This window comes from Leucoraja erinacea, chromosome 12 (assembly GCF_028641065.1).
Source record: "Leucoraja erinacea ecotype New England chromosome 12, Leri_hhj_1, whole genome shotgun sequence".
Lineage (NCBI taxonomy): Eukaryota > Metazoa > Chordata > Chondrichthyes > Rajiformes > Rajidae > Leucoraja > Leucoraja erinaceus.
This window is the reverse complement of record NC_073388.1, coordinates 24,238,771-24,261,607: the sequence shown is the minus strand read 5'-3', so window position 1 is coordinate 24,261,607 and position 22,837 is coordinate 24,238,771. Positions and strand designations below refer to the sequence as shown.

General features: G+C 42.3%; 1 protein-coding gene across 1 annotated transcript in view; it reads left to right on the top strand.

Annotated features, from left to right (window-relative positions):
* The window catches only part of LOC129702193 (lectin-like), an 8,978-nt gene extending 2,935 nt beyond the window's left edge, over nt 1–6,043 (top strand). The window contains exons 3-5 of the mRNA XM_055643833.1: nt 2,121–2,258; nt 2,368–2,485; nt 4,304–6,043. Of these exons, the coding sequence (XP_055499808.1) occupies nt 2,121–2,258; nt 2,368–2,485; nt 4,304–4,380 (333 nt within the window). The 3' untranslated portion in view covers nt 4,381–6,043. The remainder of the gene's footprint in view (nt 1–2,120; nt 2,259–2,367; nt 2,486–4,303) is intronic.
* Nucleotides 6,044–22,837: the final 16,794 nt, after the last annotated feature.

Genomic DNA, 22,837 nt, shown 5'->3' with positions numbered 1-22,837 from the left:
AGAGAGAGAGAGAGGAGAGAGAGAGAGAGAGAGAGAGAGAGAGAGAGAAGGGAGAGAGAGAGGAGAGAGAGAGAGAGAGAGAGAGAGAGAGAGAGAGAGAGAGAGAGGTGGGAGGAGAGAGGAGAGGAGAGAGAGAGAGAGTGCCTTTTTACTTCAACCCAACCCCCCCAAACAACCATTTGCAGGCAGTGCCTTTTTATTTCAAACCAACCATATTTTCATTTTCAAACCACATAAAGGGCACTCACAGTTAAGTAGACATGTGTTCAGTGTTATTCAGAGCTCAGAGAAACATGACCTCCATCTTACAGAGACTGAGTGAGGCACACCACTTCCTAGTTTTATAGTCCCTCTCCCTCCCTCCAGCAGGGGCAGCAGAGAGAATGGTGATTAAAAAAAACAAAACATTAATATCTCTCTGATTTTTCATCGATGGGAAAAATCCTCTGGTCCAGGAAGGCAGACGTGGGCTCTGAGCGAGGTGGCCAAAAATGACGGCCGTAGGTGGCGGCGTTCTCTCGGAAATCGCAGCACAGTGGGCCAAAAGCGGTCAAGATCAGACTTTTAGTAATATAGATAAGGCCAGTTGCTAACGATTTTAACTCCCCTTCCCATTCCCATACTGACCTATCTGGCCTGGGACTCCTCCATTGCCAGAGGGAGGCCACACACAAGCTGAAGGAACTGTGCCTCATATTCAGCTTGGGTAGTTTATAACCCAATGGTATTATCAATGAATTCTCCATTTTTTGGTAATCTCTAACAAACCCACCCCCCTGCCTTTTCTAACCCCCCCCTTCCCTTCTTCCTCCTTCCTTCAGTATACTACACCTGGACTTACATCTATTTCTTTCCTCCTCTCCCTCCAAATGCATTCCTTCTTCCGGCTTCACAATTTGCAATTCTTCACACCTTGTCTCACACTTTTTTTAATCATCTCTGCCCTTTGTCCAACCATCTTGCCCATCAAAATCCCCCTTCATCTGTCTTCCCCAATTACCTATCATGCTTTGTCCTGCCCTCCTGTCTTCCAGCTTTCTACCCCTCACTCCTCCCCCTGCCCTCCCCCCCCCCCCACCCCCCACGCACACACTCACAATCTGTCTGAAGAAGGATAGAAGGATCCTGACCCGAAACATCACCTGTGCTGTCCATTGTCTCCAGGGATGCTGCATGACCCATTGAGTTACTCCAGCACTTTGTATCTTGTTTGGAAATAAATCAATGGTGAGGGATGAGTAGGGTTGCTGAGGTAGGAGTAGGGTTCTACAGGTCAGTTGAAGAACCTGATGGGTGTAGAGAAGTAGCTGTTCCTGAACCAGGTGGTGTGGGACTTCAGGTTTCTTACTCCTGCCTTTGGTGAAGTACCAAAGGCCCTTATAGGTTGTATATTTAAGGAAAAGTGTATTTCATTTTACACAAGGATCAGTGTTGATGGTGTTGAGAAGGTGTCCAATTATGTGCGGTCAGTATTTTCCCAAGGAGAAACACCACCATGTGAGATCTGGGTCAAACGGAAATCAGCCTGGCAGATTACCGAATACCTTGAGATACTTGAAAGAATGGGGCGACTGGACTTGTATTCACAGGAATTTAGACGGATGAGAGGGGATCCTATAGAAACATATACAATTCTTAAGGGATTGGACACGCTAGATGCAGGAAAAAACATTCCCAATATTGGAGGAGTCCAGAACCAGGGGTCACAGTGGATGAATAAGGGGCAGGCCATTTAGGACTAAGATGAGGAAACATTACTTCACCCAGAGAGTTGTGAACCTGTTGAATTCTCTGCCGCAGATGGCAGTGGAGGCCAATTCACTGGACGTTTTCAAGAGAGAGTTAGGTTTAGCTCTTAGGGCTAAAGGAATCAAGGGATATGGGGAAAAAGCAGGAACGGGGTACTGATTTTAGATGATCAGCCATGGTCATATTGAATGGCGGTGCTGGCTCGAAGGGCTGAAAGGCCTACTCCTGCACCTATTTTTCTGTTTCTATGTTTGCCCAAATTGTTGGTGAGTAGTGAAGCCAGTGAATAGTTCTGGCCTCTTTTCACCACCCATCTCCCCCCTGCCCTCCAACACATTCCTCAGGGTAAGCTGATATCTCTCCTTTTTCAGGTGTATTGTCAGAATATGGTACCAGGTGGTCATCTTGCCTCACTTCACAGTTTGGAGACGAGTGAGTTTCTTGCAGATCTATCTTTGAATACATTGAATTCCAATATGGTTTGGGTTGGTGCCTCTGACAAGTACAAGGTAAATTTAATGACTACATGGCTTAATACAGCACAATCATTTGTTTCTCAATTCATACATATGTGTAATACTTAACATCTTCCTCTCCTTGTTGTTCCGCCTAATTTAGGCACAGATCTTTTTCTGGACAGATGGATCTCAGTGGGATTATTTCCTCTGGCAAAGTAACTATCCTACTGTAGGACTATTAAATCACCATTGTGTTCTACTCCAATGTGTTGGACTAGGTATGCTTTCTTTTTTGAAATATGAGAACTTGGATGTTGTGGTAAGGTCCAAGTTATGAATGTTCAGCATTGGTGGGAAGCATTGTTGTCATTCTCTCACAAATTGCCACCTATAATAGGAAGTAATGTTAATTCATAAAATATGTGCCAGAACAATAACTTGCATCAGTGGAAGGGCCGAAAGGTGTAGCACGACAACTGGAAGACAGACATGTTATCAAGAGATGTCAAGGAAGTACAACAAGTTGTGTTGGAGACAGTATCAAGATGAAGATCAGATTAGACAACCCCAGCCATGACAGAGGTCAAAAGCCAGTTCAGTGTGAGAACAGGACGTGAGACTAATGTTAGCAACATTGTATTGCAAAACCAGATGAGGGAGGAGACGGAACCTGGGAATGTTCCACATTTCTCTCAATGAGACAAACACAATTTAGAAAATCTGTTGGATTGAAAGTAAGCCCAAAGAGGTGTGGAAGAGTAGCGAAACAAGGAGGTTATGGATCAGTAGAGAGAGAACCAATCAATCAATCAATCAATCAACCTTTATTGTCATCTTGCAAGCAACAGTTGTTACAGTGCAAAATGAAAAGACGTTTCCCAGTGAATAGCGGAGCATCGCACATGAAATTTAAAACACTTCACACATAATAATAACACTAAAAAACAATCCAGTCCCTGATGGAACAGTATAAATAGTTAAAAGCAGGTAAAAAAAAACACAATGTTAAAATACAATAGAACAATGGTGTTTACAGATTTTCTACAGCTCAATCCCTCTACGCTTGGATTGTGAGGACTATACTTCTCTCTTGATAAGAAGCCCACATAGCCCTCCACAACCACTCACTTCTCCTTCGAGTTCATCCATTTCCTCCACGTAAATAATGTTGCTCTGAGAACCATTGGGATCTAAGTTGTGTTTGTCTCATTGTGAGAAATGTGGAACATTCCCAGGTTCTGTCTCCTTCCTCATCTGGTTTTGCAATACGTTGGTTCTGCCCTTCCAGTTTCTTAGTTCCTCATTGAGCTGAGTGAATGAACCTCTTAAATGAGTGGAAACAATCTTCACAAACCTAGCATGAAGTACCTTTATCTTTCCTACCTATTCTACTGTGCTGCTTCCAAGTATAGGTATGACATCTTCCTGCTCTATTTGTACAATATCCACATCACCACCTTCAGAGACCATATCCCCACCAGTCATAGACCCTCAGTAAAGGGAGATTCTCTCAGAATGATACGTTACAGTATGCTGGGAGATTATGGTTCTTTATCTTATTGCATTATTGCCTCGGATCCCTTTTATATTTAAACTATTTAACCCTTGTCTCAAATATCCCATGCCAAAGCATCTAGTTAGCTATGTATTTCTTCCATTCCCTTCGGATCTTCTAGTGATAATTTCCTTCCAGTTTTTGGGCCTTTGAATGAGATTTTGTGTTAGCCAGTCTGAATTTCTTCACTTCTTCAGGCAGCTGCCGTTACATCCCATAAATCCCTGAAATTTTGACATTCTTTATCCTCCTTCACCTTCGCAATCCTTGGCAAAATCCACCTTTTCAATCACACTTTTATACAGCTCTCCTCTTTTGTCAGTGTGTCAGTGTGTATGCTTTTGCCTGAGTGTGTCTGCATATATTATCTGCGGTTGCATCTGTTTCTATAGCATTTCATTTACACATACAGTACCTACACAAATATGCCTGCTCATTTCTTTGCATAGATGTCTAGTTGATAACAACATACCAAATAAGTAAGCAAGTTCATAAACAGACTGACTAATGTTATGTCTTTTGTACTCTTGCCCTTATTTAGATGCCCATTCTATGAGCAATGCGGATTGTTCACAAAGCTTTGCAGCCGTTTGTGAGTACAAGCCGGAGTTTGATTAGTCTACCTTTCTAATCACAAACCAAATCTCTGCTTGCCGAGCAAATCTCAGAACAAAAACTAGCCACTGTTTTTTCAGTTGTAGTTGACTCTCTCAGGACAATCTGAACCATTTAAAGGCACTCTGTTATCTGAAACAAGATTGGGTCAGAAGTAACAAAATGTACAGCAGCTAAGGCAAGGATGACTCTTGTCATGTACTACTGCCAAGGCCAGTGCAGAAATCATAAGCTCCAAGACAACGACTCACTAGACTGCTGCAAAAAGTTAACGCTGTATCCACCTGCCCTTTCACTACCAGACAGTGAAAATACTTCAATAATCAACCTGGAGCGGGACAGATACCAACACTCAAGAGAAAGCTAAAGATCTTTGAATACTATAACAGCACGTTGCATTTATAAGGAGCCTTTATTGTACTAACATGTTTTGGACTATTCTGCTGCCAGACTTCAAAACCTGTCCAATGTTGTTGCACAGCTTCAGAGATCTTATATGCTCCAGCGTATTATATGCTACTTCCAATTTTTGAATAAAATCAGAAGCAAACAGAAAGTAGATGATAAACCCCTACATGCCCTTTCATCTCAGATCCTGCCCGTCAATGGCAGTGAGAGGATGAGAGCCCTGATGGAGTATAATACAACATGAATTAAACCATAGAAAGACAGATGATGCATGTTGATGCTCTTGCATTCACATAAAACCATGGAGTCATCCGCACAGTAACAGACCCTTCGACCAACTCATCCATGTTGACCAAGATACCCAATCAAAGCTACTCCCATCTGCCTGCATTTGCTCCATGTCCCTCTAAACTTTTCCTCTCCGTGTACCTGTTCAATTATCCTTTAAATGTTGTTATTGTCCTGCCTCAACTGCATTCTCTGCCAGTTTGTTTCATATAACCACTACCCTCTGTGAGGAAAAAGTTGCCCCTCATGGTACGTGAGCTCCCAGAGGAGGCATTTGAGGCGGATACTATAACAACATATAAAAGTCAATTGGACATGTATGTAGACAGGAAAGGTTCAGGGAGATATGGGCCGTGTAGGCAGGTAGGATTTGCATAGATGTAGCATTTTGGTTGGCAAAAGAGGGTAGTGGATAGAAACATAGAAACATAGAAATTAGGTGCAGGAGTAGGCCATTCGGCCCTTCGAGCCTGCACCACCATTCAATATGATCATGGCTGATCATCCAACTCAGTATCCCGTACCTGCCTTCTCTCCATACCCCCTGATCCCCTTAGCCACAAGGGCCACATCTAACTCCCTCTTAAATATAGCCAATGAACTGGCCTCAACTACCCTCTGTGGCAGAGAGTTCCAGAGATTCACCGCTCTCTGTGTGAAAAAAGTTCTTCTCATCTCGGTTTTAAAGGATTTCCCCCTTATCCTTAAGCTGTGACCCCTTGTCCTGGACTTCCCCAACATCGGGAACAATCTTCCTGCATCTAGCCTGTCCAACCCCTTAAGAATTTTGTAAGTTTCTATATGTGATATATGATATATGATATATGCGTTATGTGAAACAAACTGCCAGAGGATGTAGTTGAGGCAGGACAATAACCTCTTGATCACCGTGCATGCATCCCCTGTTGACAAATCATGTTGCAATGGATATGCACATGCCTGCAGCATAACGATGAGTAGGCCTACAGGGAGGAGGTCCAGCTTCTAGCAGCACGGTGCGCTGACAACAACCTGGTCCTTAACTCCAAGAAGACCAAGGAGCTCATTGTGGACTACAGAAGGTCTAGGGGTGGCACGCACACCCCCATCTATATTAACGAGACGGAGGTGGAACGTGTTTCCAGCTTCAGGTTTCTGGGGATCAACAGCTCTGATGACCTCTTTTGGACCCACAATACCTCAACACTGGTCAAGAAGGCTCACCAGCGTCTCTTCTTCCTGAGGAGACTAAAGAAGGTCCATCTGTCTCCTCAGATTCTGGTGAACTTCTACCGCTGCACCATCGAGAGCATCCTTACCAACTGCATCACAGTATGGTATGGCAACTGCTCTGTCTCTGACCGGAAAGCACTGCAGAGGGTGGTGAAAACTGTCCAACGCATCACCGGTTCCTCACTCCCCTCCATTGAGTCTGTCCAGAGCAAGCGATGTCTGCGAAGGGCGCTCAGCATCGTCAAGGACTGCTCTCTGCACTACTGCTACTGTATGTACATATATATTTTACTGTTCCATTATTCTATGTTCGCTCTTCCAGGTGAGATGCTAACTGCATTTCGTTGTCTCTGCACTGTACATTGCACAATGGCAATAAAGAGATTGAATCTGAATCTTGATGCATGAGCCGTCTTGGTAAACTGCCAAAGGATTCCGTATGCTATTGGGTTGGCATCTACGGACAAGTCAGAGATTCATAGGTAAAATAGAGAGACTTTAGCTGAAAATTGGTTGAGAGTAACGTGGGATATTGTGAGTGTAATATGGAAATGGGAGGGTGAGGATAATGAAACAATTGTTTTCCCCAGGGTCAGGTGGGAAAGTGACCAATAGAGGGATGTTTTCAATCAGAAGGAATGATTTGATTTCATCAGAGTAACCACCCAGGAGAATGGACTTTTTTGGCTGGAATTAAATTGGAATGAACTTAAATCTCAGCCACTAAAATCTTTCATTAAGCAAACTTTTCAGGACTGGCTCAGATCCATCCTTTTGTCAGTGTCATGAGAACTCTTTACACAGCCCGGGTGTCACATGAGAAAGCCGCACCTCAAAGCACTTTAATTCAGAAACTGGTCCAAATTTGTCAATAAAAGGTCAATTATTATTGGAAGAAAACCCTTGCCATTGACGATGTCTGATTAAGCTTTGAATAGCACAATGGTCGTATTGGCGTATTGTGAAAGCTGATCTCTTGTTCACAAGCATTATCACTGCGCTACAACTGTACACAAGGAAGAAAGGGTGGCTATTGACAGAAACCCAGGCCAAGTCTGGTGCCTGTGGAACGTAAGTTTCTGACATAACCAAACACATCTTGGCATCTGGGTTAACACGATGTTCATACACGTTCCCATATATTTAAAAAATGTGTTAATTTCGTTGTACTGCAATTAAAATAAATATGACTCATTGCAATCACATCCAATTTTCAAGTTTCTTCTTTCCTGGTTTCAATTTATGCTAAAATCTACAATCTTTTTGGCAATGTTATAAATCCAGACGTGGTTTGAAATTGTGCATTTCATTAGGCTGGTGCATTTAAAAAGTAATTCAAACAAATTAAAGCAATCAGCTGGAAATGAGCTCAATTGAAAACAGTACCTTTTTTAAGCAGTTTAGGGACAATTCCTATCTCATAAATGAGTTCTCAACAATACCTCAAATACAGAGAGAGGTCGGTGACAGTCCATGGATTGGGGTGTTGAAGTGGATGGAATGTTTGGCTGACCGGACAGAAGTGGAAAGGATAAATTAGAACTGTGCGGCCCTACAGGAAGTCAGCTGGAATTATTTGCGGCATGTGCAAAGGCAAAGATTGAATCTGATACCATAGAATGAGCTGTCTCAAGCTACTTTGGTCTTCAGCATCAATCTGTGTTCATAGTTCTTATGCAATGTTATCAATTGTGGACAGTGGTTACTGGACTCTCTATTGGCTGGTAACCATCTTTGGTGTGAATGAAGTGGATTGCAATAGAAAAATATAAGTTTATTAGTGAGAAATTTCTGCTTCTTTCTTCCGCCACCATTTCCATCAGCTGGCACAAAACCCACTTTTGGATAATGCTGACAGGAAAATAAAGATTTTGTGATGTCTTTGCCATTCTAGGTCATTCTGTCACGTGGTTTTGCAAAGAGGCTGCTGATGTCCTCCCACTATGTACAAAAAAATATACTAAGCTGTCACAGTCTATTCAGCTGAGGTGAAATAAAGGGGTTTTCAATAATCATGCTACGATACCAGCAATAATTGTTTAACATATGATTCGTCTCCTTAACACCCTGTACACATTTTGCAGTGATTTCCATTTTGTATCTGTTTCTCGTTGAACAGGAGCTGAAGCAGCTGAAGTTAGCATCATTGGAAAGGGGAAGATCGATCAAAATTGTGGCTACTGACTCAGTGACTGCTCTCTGTTTTTCTTCATCTGAATGTTGCTTGTGCTTGGCGTCCAACAGGAGATTGCTAGGTCAATATAATGTCCAGCTGAAGAGGAACCTATTTTCTGGAAGTTAAGCTGGATTTTCAGGATGCTCATTTTTGAAAAATTGGAGCTAAAACGATGAGCCTTCATTGTGAAATAATTGCTCATTGGTTCGGGATACAGGATTAGATGCATAATGGAAGGCCTCTACAGTATTGTCCATGACATAGACGTTTGGATTGCCAGCCATGTATCTGTTTGTATCTGCCCATGTCGACAGTAAGATTGTCCAGTGCGGTCGAAATGTTATTTCCTCATTTTTATTCGTGGTTGTGGAGGGCAGGTGGGATTGCAGTACAGGCTCCCATCTTCATCTTCAACGAAGAAGTTGCAATGTCCCTCCAACCGTGCTCCCTATAAATTCTGGAGACCCCATGAGGCTCTCCACCAGGATTTCCCCCATTCTGCATTCCCGTTCCCCATTCTGCCCTCCCGTTCCCCATTCCCCATTGCACTATTGTTCTAAAATCCTATTATTAGATACAGTTTATCAAGTATAATTATTTCCATCGTTATGGTATCAGAGATCTTTTACCCACTCCCCTCATAAATCCCACCATCTTCACCTTCTCTACTGGCCCAAGTGAATGGATGGTGCTCTGAGCTGCTGTGGTGAAAAGCCCATGACCCTCTGCGGCTTGATGACAAAAGTGGGATTCTCACTCAATTGTATGCAGCTGTGTGTATGTTGTTTAGATGAGATTTAAGAAGCAGCAATGGAGAAGCCAAAATAGACTTAAGGAGAAGGGTCGCGACTTGAAACATCACTTATTCCTCTTATCCAGAGATGCTACCTGACCCACAGAGTTACTCCAGCATTTTGTGTCAAACTCCAAGCAAGATACCCAAAACTGAAAATGCCCTTCATTTTGGTAACCTCTATAAGATAAGATAAGATAGTAAAATAGCAACACAGTCACTCTCTCTTTTTAGTTAAGTTTAGAGGTACAGCGTGGAAACAGGCTCTTCGTCCCACCAAGTCCTTGCCGACCAGCAATTCCTGCACACTGACACTATCCTACACACACACACACACCCTTGGGACAATTTACAATTTTTACCAAAGTCAATTAACCTACGAACCTGTACCTCCTGGAGTGTGGTGGGAAACCACACCTGATGAAAACTCACGTGGTCACAGAGAGAACGAACAAACGCCGTACAGACAGCACCCGTAGTCAGGTGTCTGGCACTGTAAGGCAGCAAACCCACTGCTGCTCCACTGTGCCACACCTTGATGAGTTGCTGAGGAAATTTCTGAAAGAAGCATTGACAGACTATGAGACAGTCTTGACAAAATATCTCAAAGTAAATTGAGACACTTCAAATGCAATGTTGGAGCCAACATGAACTGGAAATATTGATCTACATTTAGTGGTCAAAATCCTCATCAACAATCTGCTGATTCAAAAAGCCAAGAATAAGAATTAATTATCAAATTGCTGTAGCACCTCCTTAATCAATGCTTACCAGCAATTTAATAAATGCCAACCACCTCCATAATTATCCATTCCTAGGGTGTGCTTCAATGCATTAGTCAAGTGGTATCTTGCATTGATTGCAGGGAAACTAAATTTCCTTTTCATGACCTATCTTGACCATTTTGGGGATTCTAGAGAAAATTGCTTTATATCAAAGTTTTAGGAAATATTCAATTGGAATTATTTTGTATAGCATCTGGACTTCACTGGCAATGCTAATATTTACTGTACATTCCTAGACCTCATAATAATCTGGGGAACATATACAGTGGATGAGTCAGGTAAATCTTTTCTTTCCCAGCATAGAAATGTCAAATATTAGAGAGGATTTGTTTAAATGAAATGGGAAAGTTTAAAGAAGCTTTGCAAAGCCAGAGAATGGTTGGTGCCTGGAATGTGTTGCAAGGTGATGGGATATGATAATAAATTTAAAAGGCATTTAGATGCACACATCAAACAGGCAGGGGTTAGAGGGATATGGACCATGTGGATGCAGATGTTCTTAGATTGGTATCATGCTCAGAGCAAACCTAGTGGGCATGAAGGCCTGTTCGTATGCTGTACTTTTCTATGTTTCTTATATTGAACAAGCATAGATTTTGTAATCATGAAGAACTCCATTTGTTGTTTGTATCCTTTATTTGGATACAAAATTTGACATTTTCTTCAACTTCCTGCTTTTTCAGACTTTGTTTCATTTTTCTTATATCTGCAGGGTTTTGCTTTTCCAGAAGCAAGATTTGGCTTAGAGATTGCAGGGTGAACAGGGTTTCTTGAGGATTTGAAATGTGCTGAATGATGAGTGGGATTGTAATGAAATTTAGGGAAATGGATACGAATGGGAATTTGAATCTATTTCCTCGGTGTACTAACATTGACCTTTGTGCAAGGAATCGAATGCTTTTGTCCAACTTTTCCACACCTCTCCACTTCCATCCTTGGTACTATAAGGTATGGACTTGTGTGACACCCAAACCTGCAAAATGAGGGAAACAAATGATCACATCACTATTTCATTCCACAGGAACAATTCTGCTTGTTTCTTATGACTGATTTGTACAATTACTTCATTACTATTATATTAAGTTAATAAATGTGCTGCTGAAATAGAAGCATGCATGACTACTGTATTTCTCAGTCTTCACTGCAATGCAGACATTTAGTGCCGTGACAAAGGAGATGAATTAAAAGCGTTCAAATGTCTTGTTGCAGCGCTGCTCATTTTTCATATCGTCCATGCATCATTGCACTGAACAGTTTCCATGCATTTCGGTCTACAATACTCCATGTGTGGGTTCTGTTGTTGGACTGTAATAATAAGATTATGACCAGATGCAGAATTGTGCAAAATGATGCCCAGAACTTGTGTTGCTTCCCTTTTTTTTTCACTTAAATATTCTTTAGGTAGACAAAAATGCTGGAGAAACTCAGCGGGTGCAGCAGCATCTAAGGAGCGAAGGAGATAGGCAACGTTTCGGGCCAAAATTCTTCTTCAGACTGATAGGGGGTGGGGGGAGGCGGGGAGAAGCGAATATGAAATTCAGGGAGATGGATACGAATGGGAATTTGAATCTAATTTCTTGGTGTTCTTTAATAATTAAATATTCTTTACTTGGCAGTCAATATCACACTGGAATTCAGGTGATTGGTTTTACACACTTAGCTTTAATGTCATCCACCCTGTATGATTATAGTAATTTTATTTTACAGCAATGACACTTGAAATCATAACATTTTAAATGGCTGCCTGCTTCAAAGATATTCATATATGTTTCATACTGCAGTTTTTTTGGGGTCTTTAACAATACACTAGAAATAGCACACTGCCACTAACAGCAACAAGGACTCGGAGTAAATGGACAAGGCTTGAAATCAGAAATCAGTGAGGCAAGAGTTGGATTGCAGCCAAGACTGTAATGCAGTGGCACTCTGAGAGCACATCTTCTGCAGAATCCCCTTCCTTCCATTTCAAATGAGCAACTTTCACACTTCTCAGTTTGCACTATGTATAATTACATGGCAGGCGTCCTATCATTTAATACAGATCACGTCCAAACCTAGAAATTATCCAACCAGTATTGGAGAGCAAAATGCATGGAGACGGTTCAGTACAATGATGCACGGATGACATAAAAAACGAGCAGCGCTGCAGGACAGTTGAACCCTCTTCATTTATCTCCCCAAATAGTCACAGTACTAAATGTCTGCATTGCAGTAAAGACTGAGAAATACAGTAGGCATGTATGCTCCATTAAATATACACATGTTAGTCATAGAATCACGACAGCACAAGAGGATAATATTTGATCTATTTAGTCCATGATGGCTCTTTTCAGAGCAGTTCAGTGTTAAATTCCTCATTTTTTCCCCTTAGCCCTGCAAATTTCCTATCTAATTCTCTCTTGAAAGCCCCAATTAACTCTGTTTCCACCTCCCTGCAGGTGATGAACTCACAGTAGTGCCCAGCAAATAGAGCTGCTGCTTCAAGGCACCCAAGATCTGGGTTCTGCACGTTCTTCTTGAGACTAAGTGGGTTTCCTTTCACTGCTCAGGTTTCCTCCCACCTCCCAAATGTGTGCAGGTTGTTGGTTAACTGGCTACTGTAAATTCAACCCTGTGTGCAGATGAGTGGTAGAATCTGGAGGTATTGATGTGGAAAGACTTTAAAATGGATTGATGTAAATGGGTGGTTGATGGTCATCTCGAACTCAGTGGGCTGAAGGACCAGTTTCCATGCTGCATCTCTCTGTGACTTCTGAGTAAAAAAGCTTCTCCTCATGCACCCTTGTTCAAAATGCTCAAAATGTTAAACCTATACCTCTGGTCTTTAGATCTTCTACTAACAGAAACTGTTTCCCTCAATTTTTGCTTTCATAAATCTATCCTCATATTTATTAATCTATCTAATCTCCTCTCGGCTTTCCTTTTTCCAAAGAGATTGACCCCAGCTTCCCCAGTCTAGCTTTATATCTGGAATCCCTCTTCCTAGTAAATCTTGCCTGTGCCCTATCCAAAAGTTTCCCATCTTTTCTATAGTGACCAGAATTGAATACTGTACATTCCAGCTGTACCAAGTCAAGGGTTGTAATCAAGATCGGCAAAATATTTGCCTAGAAATTGGATTCAGGTTTTCGTGTTAAAGCCCTCCGTTTCTTCCTCGACTGACTGCAAAATCGCCTCTCCCAGGGCTAACTGCTGCTTTCTGGGGCAGGTGCCATTCACTGTGAAACGTGCTTCTATGGTTCATCCCTCAAGGTGTCACTATCTGGTCTGGGGTTTGTGTCAGGGCCAATAACACGGTGACTTCTCCTCCTCCTCTGCAGAGTGCCCGGAGGTAAAAAGATGGTGGAACCTGAATCTCTCACAACATTTTAAAAGTATCTGGATGAGCTCTTGACTTGCCTACGTAAAGAAGGCTATGGACCAAGTGCGGGTAAATGGGATTCGTATGGGTGCGTGAATATCTGTAAGAATATGGTGGACTGAAGGGGCTGTTTTTGTGCTGCATGATGCTATAAAAAAACATTCTGACCTAATCTGGCAGGTTTGCAGTTTAATATGCTGTGAGTCAGCAATTAGTGATGGGCAATAGATACAAACTAATTGGTGACACCCACCTCCAGTGACCAAATAAATGTTCATTTGAGTACATGTTGGAAGTAGGCCAAGTGGAGGAGGAGCCATCTTGAGGAGCGGCTGCTAACCAGCAGCCGTCCGTTTACTTCGCTTTTTTTTAAAGGTTTTAGTAAGTCCTGTGTTTCGTCCGTTGGAGAAATTGACTTTTTAATGTGGGGGGTAGGGGACAATTTTACTTCTAGGTCCCTAACTGGTCGGTGAGGCAGCTTTTTCTCCGGGCTGCCGGTCGACCCATCCTCGTGGCCTACCAGCGGGCTTGGAGCGCCGTTTCCTGGCGGGGACCGCCCAGCACCTCGGCCTCGGTGGCGGCACAGCGCTGGAGCGCTGTCGCAGAGCGGAGCGGGCGATGCCTTGCCTGGGTCGCCGCGCTGGATCGACGCACTGGAGCTCCGGTGAGCTGTGACCGCCGAGTTCAACACCTCCGGGCTGCGGGTCTGCGGGTCTGCGGAGCGGGCGGCGCCGATTTCAACATCGGGAGCCTGGGAGCTCAATCTTTTCTATATTTCGTGTCAGCTTCGGAAGCCGCGGTCTACGGTTAGGAAGCGGCCGTTCCAGGTGGCCCAGCCGCTGAGAGGACTCTCCCGACGCCGGGGCAAGACCACCCGGTGAGAACGGCCAGGAACATCGGGCCTCCGTAGAGGCAATAGCGGCGGCCTAACTTTGGGTGAACTTGGGGATGGTGACTGGACATTGTGCCTTCCCCCACAGTGGTAACCATTGTGGGGGGATGATTTTTTTGTCTGTAAGTAATCCTGTTAGTCTTTGTCCAAGATGGCTGTCGGAAGGGAGAGTGGTCGCTGGCGCGCTTTAGCTGCCGCTGCTCTCTCTTCACATTGTGTTTTTGATTTTTTTGTTTTTGGACTGAATTCTGTTTTTAATTTGTGTTTCTGTGATGTCTTTATTATTTATTTTATTCTGATTGTATGTTTTCTATTCCTATTAATCTCTGTAAGGTGTCCTTGAGATTTCTGAAAGGCGCCCAAAAATAAAATTTATTATTATTATTAAGTGTAAATGTCCCACTAACGGAGGAAGGCAACCTCACAACAGTCCTAAAACAATGATTTGTACAAAGTAGCAGTAGGTTAAGTTGGGATGTAAATCTAATAGGGGTCTGACACCAAGATAAATTTAATTGCACACTTTGTATCGAACAGTACAACTAAACTCCCAACTACAAACTGCCTGGGCTGCACGAAGGACTTTGGGGTGTGATTTGTTTTTACACTATATATTTTTTAATTATTTATTGAACTTCTTTTATTGTTAGTTTATTATATAATCTACTGAGCTCGGTGTTTACAACCCTGTTATGCTGCTGCTACAAGTAAGAATTTCATTGTCCTGCTTCAGGTCATATGACAATACAACCTTCTTGACACTATTGGAGGGAAACCTTAAATTGAACAATAGAATTTAGCAAATTGCATTCATATAGAAACCGTCCCAAAGCACCCGATGATCTGTCCTATCTAATGTAGTCAATGCTCCCTCTTTCATTAGATTTGCAAATGTTTTAAATAAATTCTGGTATAAGTCCAGCAGGAAATTACTGCTTCACTCCATGGCTTAATGTGAATTAATGGGACAGGCAGCCAAACTTCAGCTGAGGATGAACAGAGTTATCCATCACATTTGTTTCTGTAGCCTGCACTTCTGTCCATCTGATATGAGGGTGACTCTGGGCAGTCCACTTCCCTCTGGTTTCTGTTATGTTCTGAAGATGTGGATCTATCTTGCATTGCAACTAGCCAGGGGCTGGATCCACAGTCAACACGAGTCATGGAGTCATTACCACACAGAAACAGGCCTTTGGGCCCAACGCGTCCATTCCAACCAAGAGGCCCCATCTAAGCAAGTCCTATTTGACAATGTTTGGCCCATATCCACTTAAACCTTTTCTATCCATTTACCTGTCCAATGTTTTTCAAATGTTGTTATTGTACCTTCTTCAACCATCTCATCTGGCAGCTCATTCCATATAGCTATCATCCTTGATGTTAAAAAGCTGTCCCTCAATTTTCCATTAAATCCTTCTCCCATCACCCTAAGCCTTCTAGTTCTTGATCCCCCTACCCTATGAAAAAGACTGATGTATAATCACCTGATCTATCTCCATCATGCTTTTATAGACAATTGGATCACCCCTCAGCAGTCTGTGCTGAAAGGAATAAAGTCCTAACCTGCCCAACCTCTCCCTACAGCTCAGGCCTTTGAGGCTTGGCAACACTCATAAATCCACTTTGGACCCTCTCCAGCTTAATGGCATGTTTTATATAGCACGATTCCAAAAACTGAACATAATAGACCAAGTGCAATAATAGTCCAAATCTTGTAATGTAAAGTCCCACCTTCTCTACTCAATTCCCTGACTGATGAAGGACAGTGTGCCGAAAGCTTCTTCATCACACTATCTACCTGCAACATTTCTTACCGGGAACTGTGTACTTCTCTTAAATCCCTCTGCTCCATAACATTCCCAGAGCCCTACTGTTCACTGTGAAAGTTTTGCCCTGGTTCGACTTCCCAAAATGTAACACCTCAAACTTATCTAAATTAAACTCCATTAGTTATTTCTCAGCCCATTTGCCAAGCTGATTAAGATTTCACTCTAATTCTTGATTACAATTTCTTTGTTTACAAAACAACCTATTTTAATGTCATCTGCAAACTTGCTGATCATGCCTTGCAATTGTTGATAGAGATGACAAATAGCACTGATCCCTAAGATCCTCCACTAATCACAGGCCTCTAGTCCGATAAACAACTTTCCACCACAACTTTGCTTTCTACCACAAACCCAATTCTGTATCCAGTTAATTAAGTCTCCCTGGATCCCTTGAGATCCAACCTTCCAGAGAAGTATCCTTATCAGCCTTGCTGAAATCCTTATACACACTGTCTACAGCCCGGCCCACATCAACCTTTTTGGTTATTTTTCTTCAAAAAATTCAATCAAAATCATGAGACACCATCTCCCATGCACAAAACCATGCTGACTACCCGTAATCAACACCAGTCTTTCCAAATGCATGCCTATTTTATCCCTTGGAATCGTCTTTAGTAATTTTCCTCCCATAGATGTTGGGCTTACTGGTCTATAATTCCCAGCTTCAGACAATGCCACTAGATTATTAAATTGCAGCAGGAATAACAAACTGAAGTGATTAAGGGGTTAACTGATGTTAACCTCACCACTCCTCTATATAAATGTAGATTTCATAGAGTTACAGAATACAGACAGGCCCTTTGGCCCGCTGAGAGTGTGCTGACCACCAACTACCCATTTTTACAATGATGTTATATTAACCAATTTTATCCTCTGCACATTCCTCCCCAGATTTTCCCTCTCATCTCCACATGAAGAGCAATTTACAGCAGCCAAGTGACCTGCGATCCCTGCATTTTTGAGATGTGGAAGCAAACTCGAGCATGCAGTGGAAATTCATGCAGTCGTAGGGAGAATGTAAGATTCCACTGCAGGCCAGGATTGAACCCAAGTGACTGGAGCTGTGAGGCAGAAGCTCTACTAACTTCCGCCACTGTGTTGTTTCTTAAGTGGAAGTCAATGAGTGATGTGCAGGACGGAAGGGCTGTAAAACGTTCATTCATTTTTAGCTCACTATCCTCTGCCAATGTTGGGATTGTTAAAGTAAGCCACTGAATCAGCCCTATTATTGTAATTAATTACAAGTTGAAGTTCAAAGCTGTCTGCTTGCTTCATACCATTCATTCAGCTCACTTGTCAGTTGGGTAATTGTGGACCTTTACACAGAGAGTGAGGGATAGTTACAATGGGACAGGGAGCTATTCAAATCTATCATTACTCACAGTACCGACTTTACCATCTGTGAATAGTAGTAGCAATGTTACAAAATTTTGAGATTTTAAAAATCAAGTCTGCAATTTATCCCATCAGATAAAGCATAAAAAGAAGTTTAATTTGACACCTAATTCACTTTCATATCTCAAGTATTTAAAAGGTTATGGCCATTTTCATACACGGAAATTAGCATCTTGTATTAGCACATTGATTTTCTATGGACATAACAAAAAAGCTGTGATCGTGGACAGTCAAAAGCCCATAACTTTCTTAAAAATTAAGAGAACTGAATGAAATTTTCAGTTATCATAGATTGAAGCATTCTGAAACAAATATAAATCAATCTTACTTGGATGACCTGAAATTAAAGCATATAATTAGTTAGTTACCCAATTGGAGCTAATTTCAAACTTCAATTACTAGATCTAAACATCTATCTATTTCTTAATAAATGATTAACATTTTTAAATAGCCTAAGTGTCCAAATAATATTCACAAATAATTCACAATAAAACATGATTTTTAAATCTCATTTACATTAATTTATAGGCCAAATGGAAGGAATTTAGTGTTCAATTGCTGTAAATTAAAGTCAATTTAAATCAGCTTTCTAGTGGGATCCTGTGAACGCGCTGGTTTAGAACGTTCACATTGCGCTAGATTTGTGCCCCAAATGCCCAGAAAAATACTGCGGGATATAATGGGCCCAAAATGAGCTACTCGCAACATTAAACTTTGTATAAAGGGATCTTAAGAAGCCCTTTTTAATGTAAAAATAAACAGCCTACCTTCTGTTGTCTGCTGTATGAGACCCTGCCGGTTGCCGGTGGTCACGGGTTTAGAGGTTAATTTTTAAACTACTACAACAATTATATAAAGCCTTTAAAACTAATGATAGCTAAAGCGACGGAATATTCCAGCGATTTTCCGTTAATAATTAACTAGACTGAACATCCTCGATTGGAACAGCCTAGGGAAAATCGCGTTTTAAACCCGCCCCCTCTAAACGGCGCCAAGATCGCGCACACAGGCTGAGACAGATTTTCAGCGACGCTTCAGGTAGGCTTTGCAACATACCTAATAGTAGGACATTGGAGGCCAAGATGGAGGTTTTTTGCAACTGACTTAAAAATGAAAAAACATGGCACCAATAGAAATACTATTTGGTCTCGGCAGTTGTGATAGCAGTAATTTAACAAAAGCTGACTGGTTTTGAATAGACAGTTCAACATTTGTATGCGTCACCAAGAAATTTTGGACAGTTAGTCCATATACCTCAAGAAATTATTTTGATGTTTCGAAAAGACAGTCTTTGTTTTCCACAAATTCCTGTGACTAGTAGTGCGCCTCAGCGATCAGTGCAGGGCCCACTGTTGTTTATATCAATGATTGGGATGAGAATGTACAAGGCATGACTATAAGTTTGCACGTGGCACTAAAGTGGGTACATGGATAGGACAGCTTTGGAGGGATATGGACCAAACGCAGGCAGGTGAGCCTAGTGTAGCTGGGACACATTGGGTGGTGTGGGCAAGTTGGGCCGAAGGGCCTGTTTCCACACTGGATCACTCTATGAATCTGTGACTCTAGGTAGCTGGTACGGTCGATAGCGAAGATGGTTATTGGGAATTACAGTGGGATCTTGATCAGCCGGGCAAGTGGGCAGAGGAATAGCTAATGGAACTTAACACGGATAAGTGTGAGGTGTTGTGTTCTGGGAAGTCAAACCCGGACAGGATAGCGTGAATGCACAGAATATTTTACCCAAAGAAGGGGAATCAAAAACCAGAGGACATAGGGTTCAAGGTGAGAAGGGCAAGAGTTAATAGGAATCTGAGGGGCATTTTTTTCACTCAGAAGATGGCACGTATATGGAACAAACTGCTAGAGGAGGGAGTTAAGGCAGGTACTGGAGAAAATAGATAGGTGACGATTTGGGTCAGTTCGGGGGTTGGGGGTTTGGGGGAGTAAAACTGCGAGCAATAAAAGACCAGGCCAAATCGGGGCCGGCAACAGATGACTTCAGGCAGGGTGGTTCCCTGATGGGCCAATTGTTGGCTTGGAATGGTGAGAACCCAAGAAGGATACATCATTGTGAACTATGGAGTATGAAGGATCAGTGCTGGGAGAGTGCTGGTAACTTCAGGATCATTGAGTCTCTTTATTATTTTATTTTTTAAATCAAGCACCGATCAATTGTTGGCCGTGTAATTGTTGAAGAGAAACAGGAAATGTAGTATTAAATAGGACCTGGGACATGTATGTCACTGCGAAAGTTGGCATTGATTGCCAGCTAATCCCTAATTGCCCCCCAATCAGAGTGCGTGCTCTCTAGTGCCAGGTTGCTGTTAACACAATTAATATGTTCATAATTAATTATAACTATGATAAAATATTTACTGTTTCAATCTTAGTTACTCTGCACCCACTCTCAATAGAAAGGTTACATTTCCCCTGGGCTCTGTTGATAAGCTTTTGCCTGGTGTAGATAGATCAGTGTTTCAGATCAGCCATGATGATAGTAGCTCAGCCTTGGTGCAATGCTGTGCTTCCTGAGCATGTGTGGCGCTGACTCAGCTACTCCCAGGGAGGGAGTTTGTCTATTATCACAGAGGAGCAGCTTGCTGCTTGCTCACAGTGTCTCCATTTTTGTCAGCGTGAATAATTTATCTGACCCTCCACCACCCCTCCCCTTGCCGATTGATGACAGTGTTTATTGAGATGGTGCATTGTAAGCACTCTGGGGAGGGGAACGGCGAGGTCATTTGGAGACTGAATAATTAGCCTTGTTAAAGGAGATGCTCTATAGCTAAGCTGCAGTTTACAGGGCGGCTGTGGGCTACATTTTGCTCACAACTATCCAAATTAATATGTTTCATGTAAGTAGCTATTTTTTACTCTGCCAGTAATGCTGCTTACGTTGCTTGTCAATTTTCTCCCTTATATGCATTCACCTCTAGTTTGCTGACCCACCTATAGATTTGACAAAGTATTATTTTTTCAAGTCTCACCCTTGCTTTCTGTGGCCTTATGTCTCCCTAACTCTGCAACCTCCTCCAGCCCTACAACCCTCTGAGTTAGTTATGGTCCTCCAGTTCTGGCCTGCAATGCATCCCCAGTTTTAATCATTCGAGCACTGGCTTCAACTGCCCTGACCCTATGCTCCGAAAATCCCTCCGCAAACTCTCTGCTACACTACCTCTCGGTCCTTTTACTTGTTCCTTAAAAAGCCTATAGATCTTTTTTTTTGGTGGCTAATTAATGCCAAATTTAGTTTTCTCTGCGAAAGACAACATAAGATGTTGTTATTGTTGATGATGAAGGCATCATATCGTGGCTCCATCAATGTTTTGCTATTGCTTCTGTTGCATAACAGAGAGAATTGTTCCTTTACAATTGTCCAGGAATGCAGTGCTGCTGCAGATACTGTGCTCTATATAGGCACAGCAGTGTCACAGTCCCGAGGAACAAGTGAGTTATGACACCATATTGGTGATGAGAGATGCACAAGCTTGTTTTCTGCTGTAAGGGCATTTACTGGAGCTGAAATACAACTCAATGCGGAAGGGGAACAGGGCAGCAGGTTTAGGGATTCGGACCAGTAAAGCTATGAAAATGAGCCGGAAAGCATGAAACACCATTGCCAGTCTACGGATAAGCCGAATTCTCAAAAATTGGCAGCCAGTGATGCCAAGGATACTGGTAAAAAAAACAGGTGTGGTATGCACAGCCCAGCAGAGGCAATAGCATTGCCGCTTTCATCTAGCCACATGCAGCTTGGGCTGATGCTCAAATATTGTGCTGCAAGGTGCAGCGTGAAGATCCATATTTGGCAGTAAACATAGAAGCATAGAAACACAGAAAATAGCACATTGCCTTCTGTGGCTGAGAATTCCACAGATTCTCAACTCTCTGGGTGAAAATGTTTTTCTTCATCTCAGTCCTAAATGGCCTACCCCATATTCTTAAACTGTGACCCCTGATTCTGGACTACCCCAACATCGGGAATATTTTTCCTGCATCTAGCCTGTCCAATCCCTTAAGAATTTGGATCCCTTAAGATCCAAAATCTATATAAAATTACATAAGATCTATATAAAGGAAGCCAAGACTACACATGTAGTCATAGTCACTGAGAGAGTTATAGAGCTTATGCAGCATGGAAATAGGCCCTTCAACCCAAATTGCCCATGCCGACCAAGATGCCTTTCCAAGCTATTTGCCTGTTTTTGGCCCATATCTCTCTAAATCTTTCCGATCCATGTACCGCTATAAATGGCTTCCAAACATTGTATTGTGCCTGCTTTTACCACTTCCACATGCATTCCATGTACTCCCTACCCTCTGTGTGAAAACTTGCCCCTTAGATCTTTCCCCTCTCACCATGGCTCACCAGATCCTCTTGCCCTGAGGAACAAGACTGCAACTTTTCACATTATCTATGTTTCTCATGATTTTATAAACCTCTAAAAGTCACCCTTCAGCATACGTCGCTCCAGGGAAAACACTCCCCGCCTATCAAATCTTTCCTTGTTACACAAACTCTTCAATCCAGGCACCATCTGTTGTATGTTTTCTGCACCCCTAAGTACACCCCCAAGTACCAAGTACACCAGTGCCACCTCCAAGTACACTTGTGCCATGGCCAATAGTGAAAACAAAACTTGGCAGTGAACAGGTTAATTACATCTTTCGCATGGTGACCAGAACTGCACACACAATAATACAAGTCAGTTCTAACTAACATTTTATACAACTATAACATGATGTTCCCACTGTTGTACTCAATGTCATGACCAAGGGAGGCCTCCTCCACCACCCCGACTACTTGTGTTGCCACTTACTGGGAACTATGTACTTGTGCCCCTAAGCCTATTCAGCAACCCCCCCTTGAGTCTTTTCTTTCAGTGTATGTCCTGCCCGTCTTTAACTTCTAAAATTACACCACTAATTTTGGCACTATCTGCAAATGTATTTATAATGACAATTATATTATTATCTAAATCACTAATATATATGACAAACAACCAGCACCAATCCCTGTGGCACACCATTGGTCACAGGATTCTGATCTGATTCTACCACCCTCTGCCTAAAACCACCAAGTCGACTAGCTCACTCCTCTAGATCTCAGCTTCTGTGGATGAACCTTCCATGCAGGACCTTGTCAACAGCTTTGTTAAAGTCCATGTTGATAATGTTCTGCCCTGCTCTCTTCTCTTTCGAAAACCTTCCACTTATCCCTGACGTCCCTTCACCTGTGAACAGCCTCTCCGAATCAACCTTTGAAAGTTTAGTTTATAGTTTAGTTTAGAGATACAGCATGGAAACTAGGCCTTTGG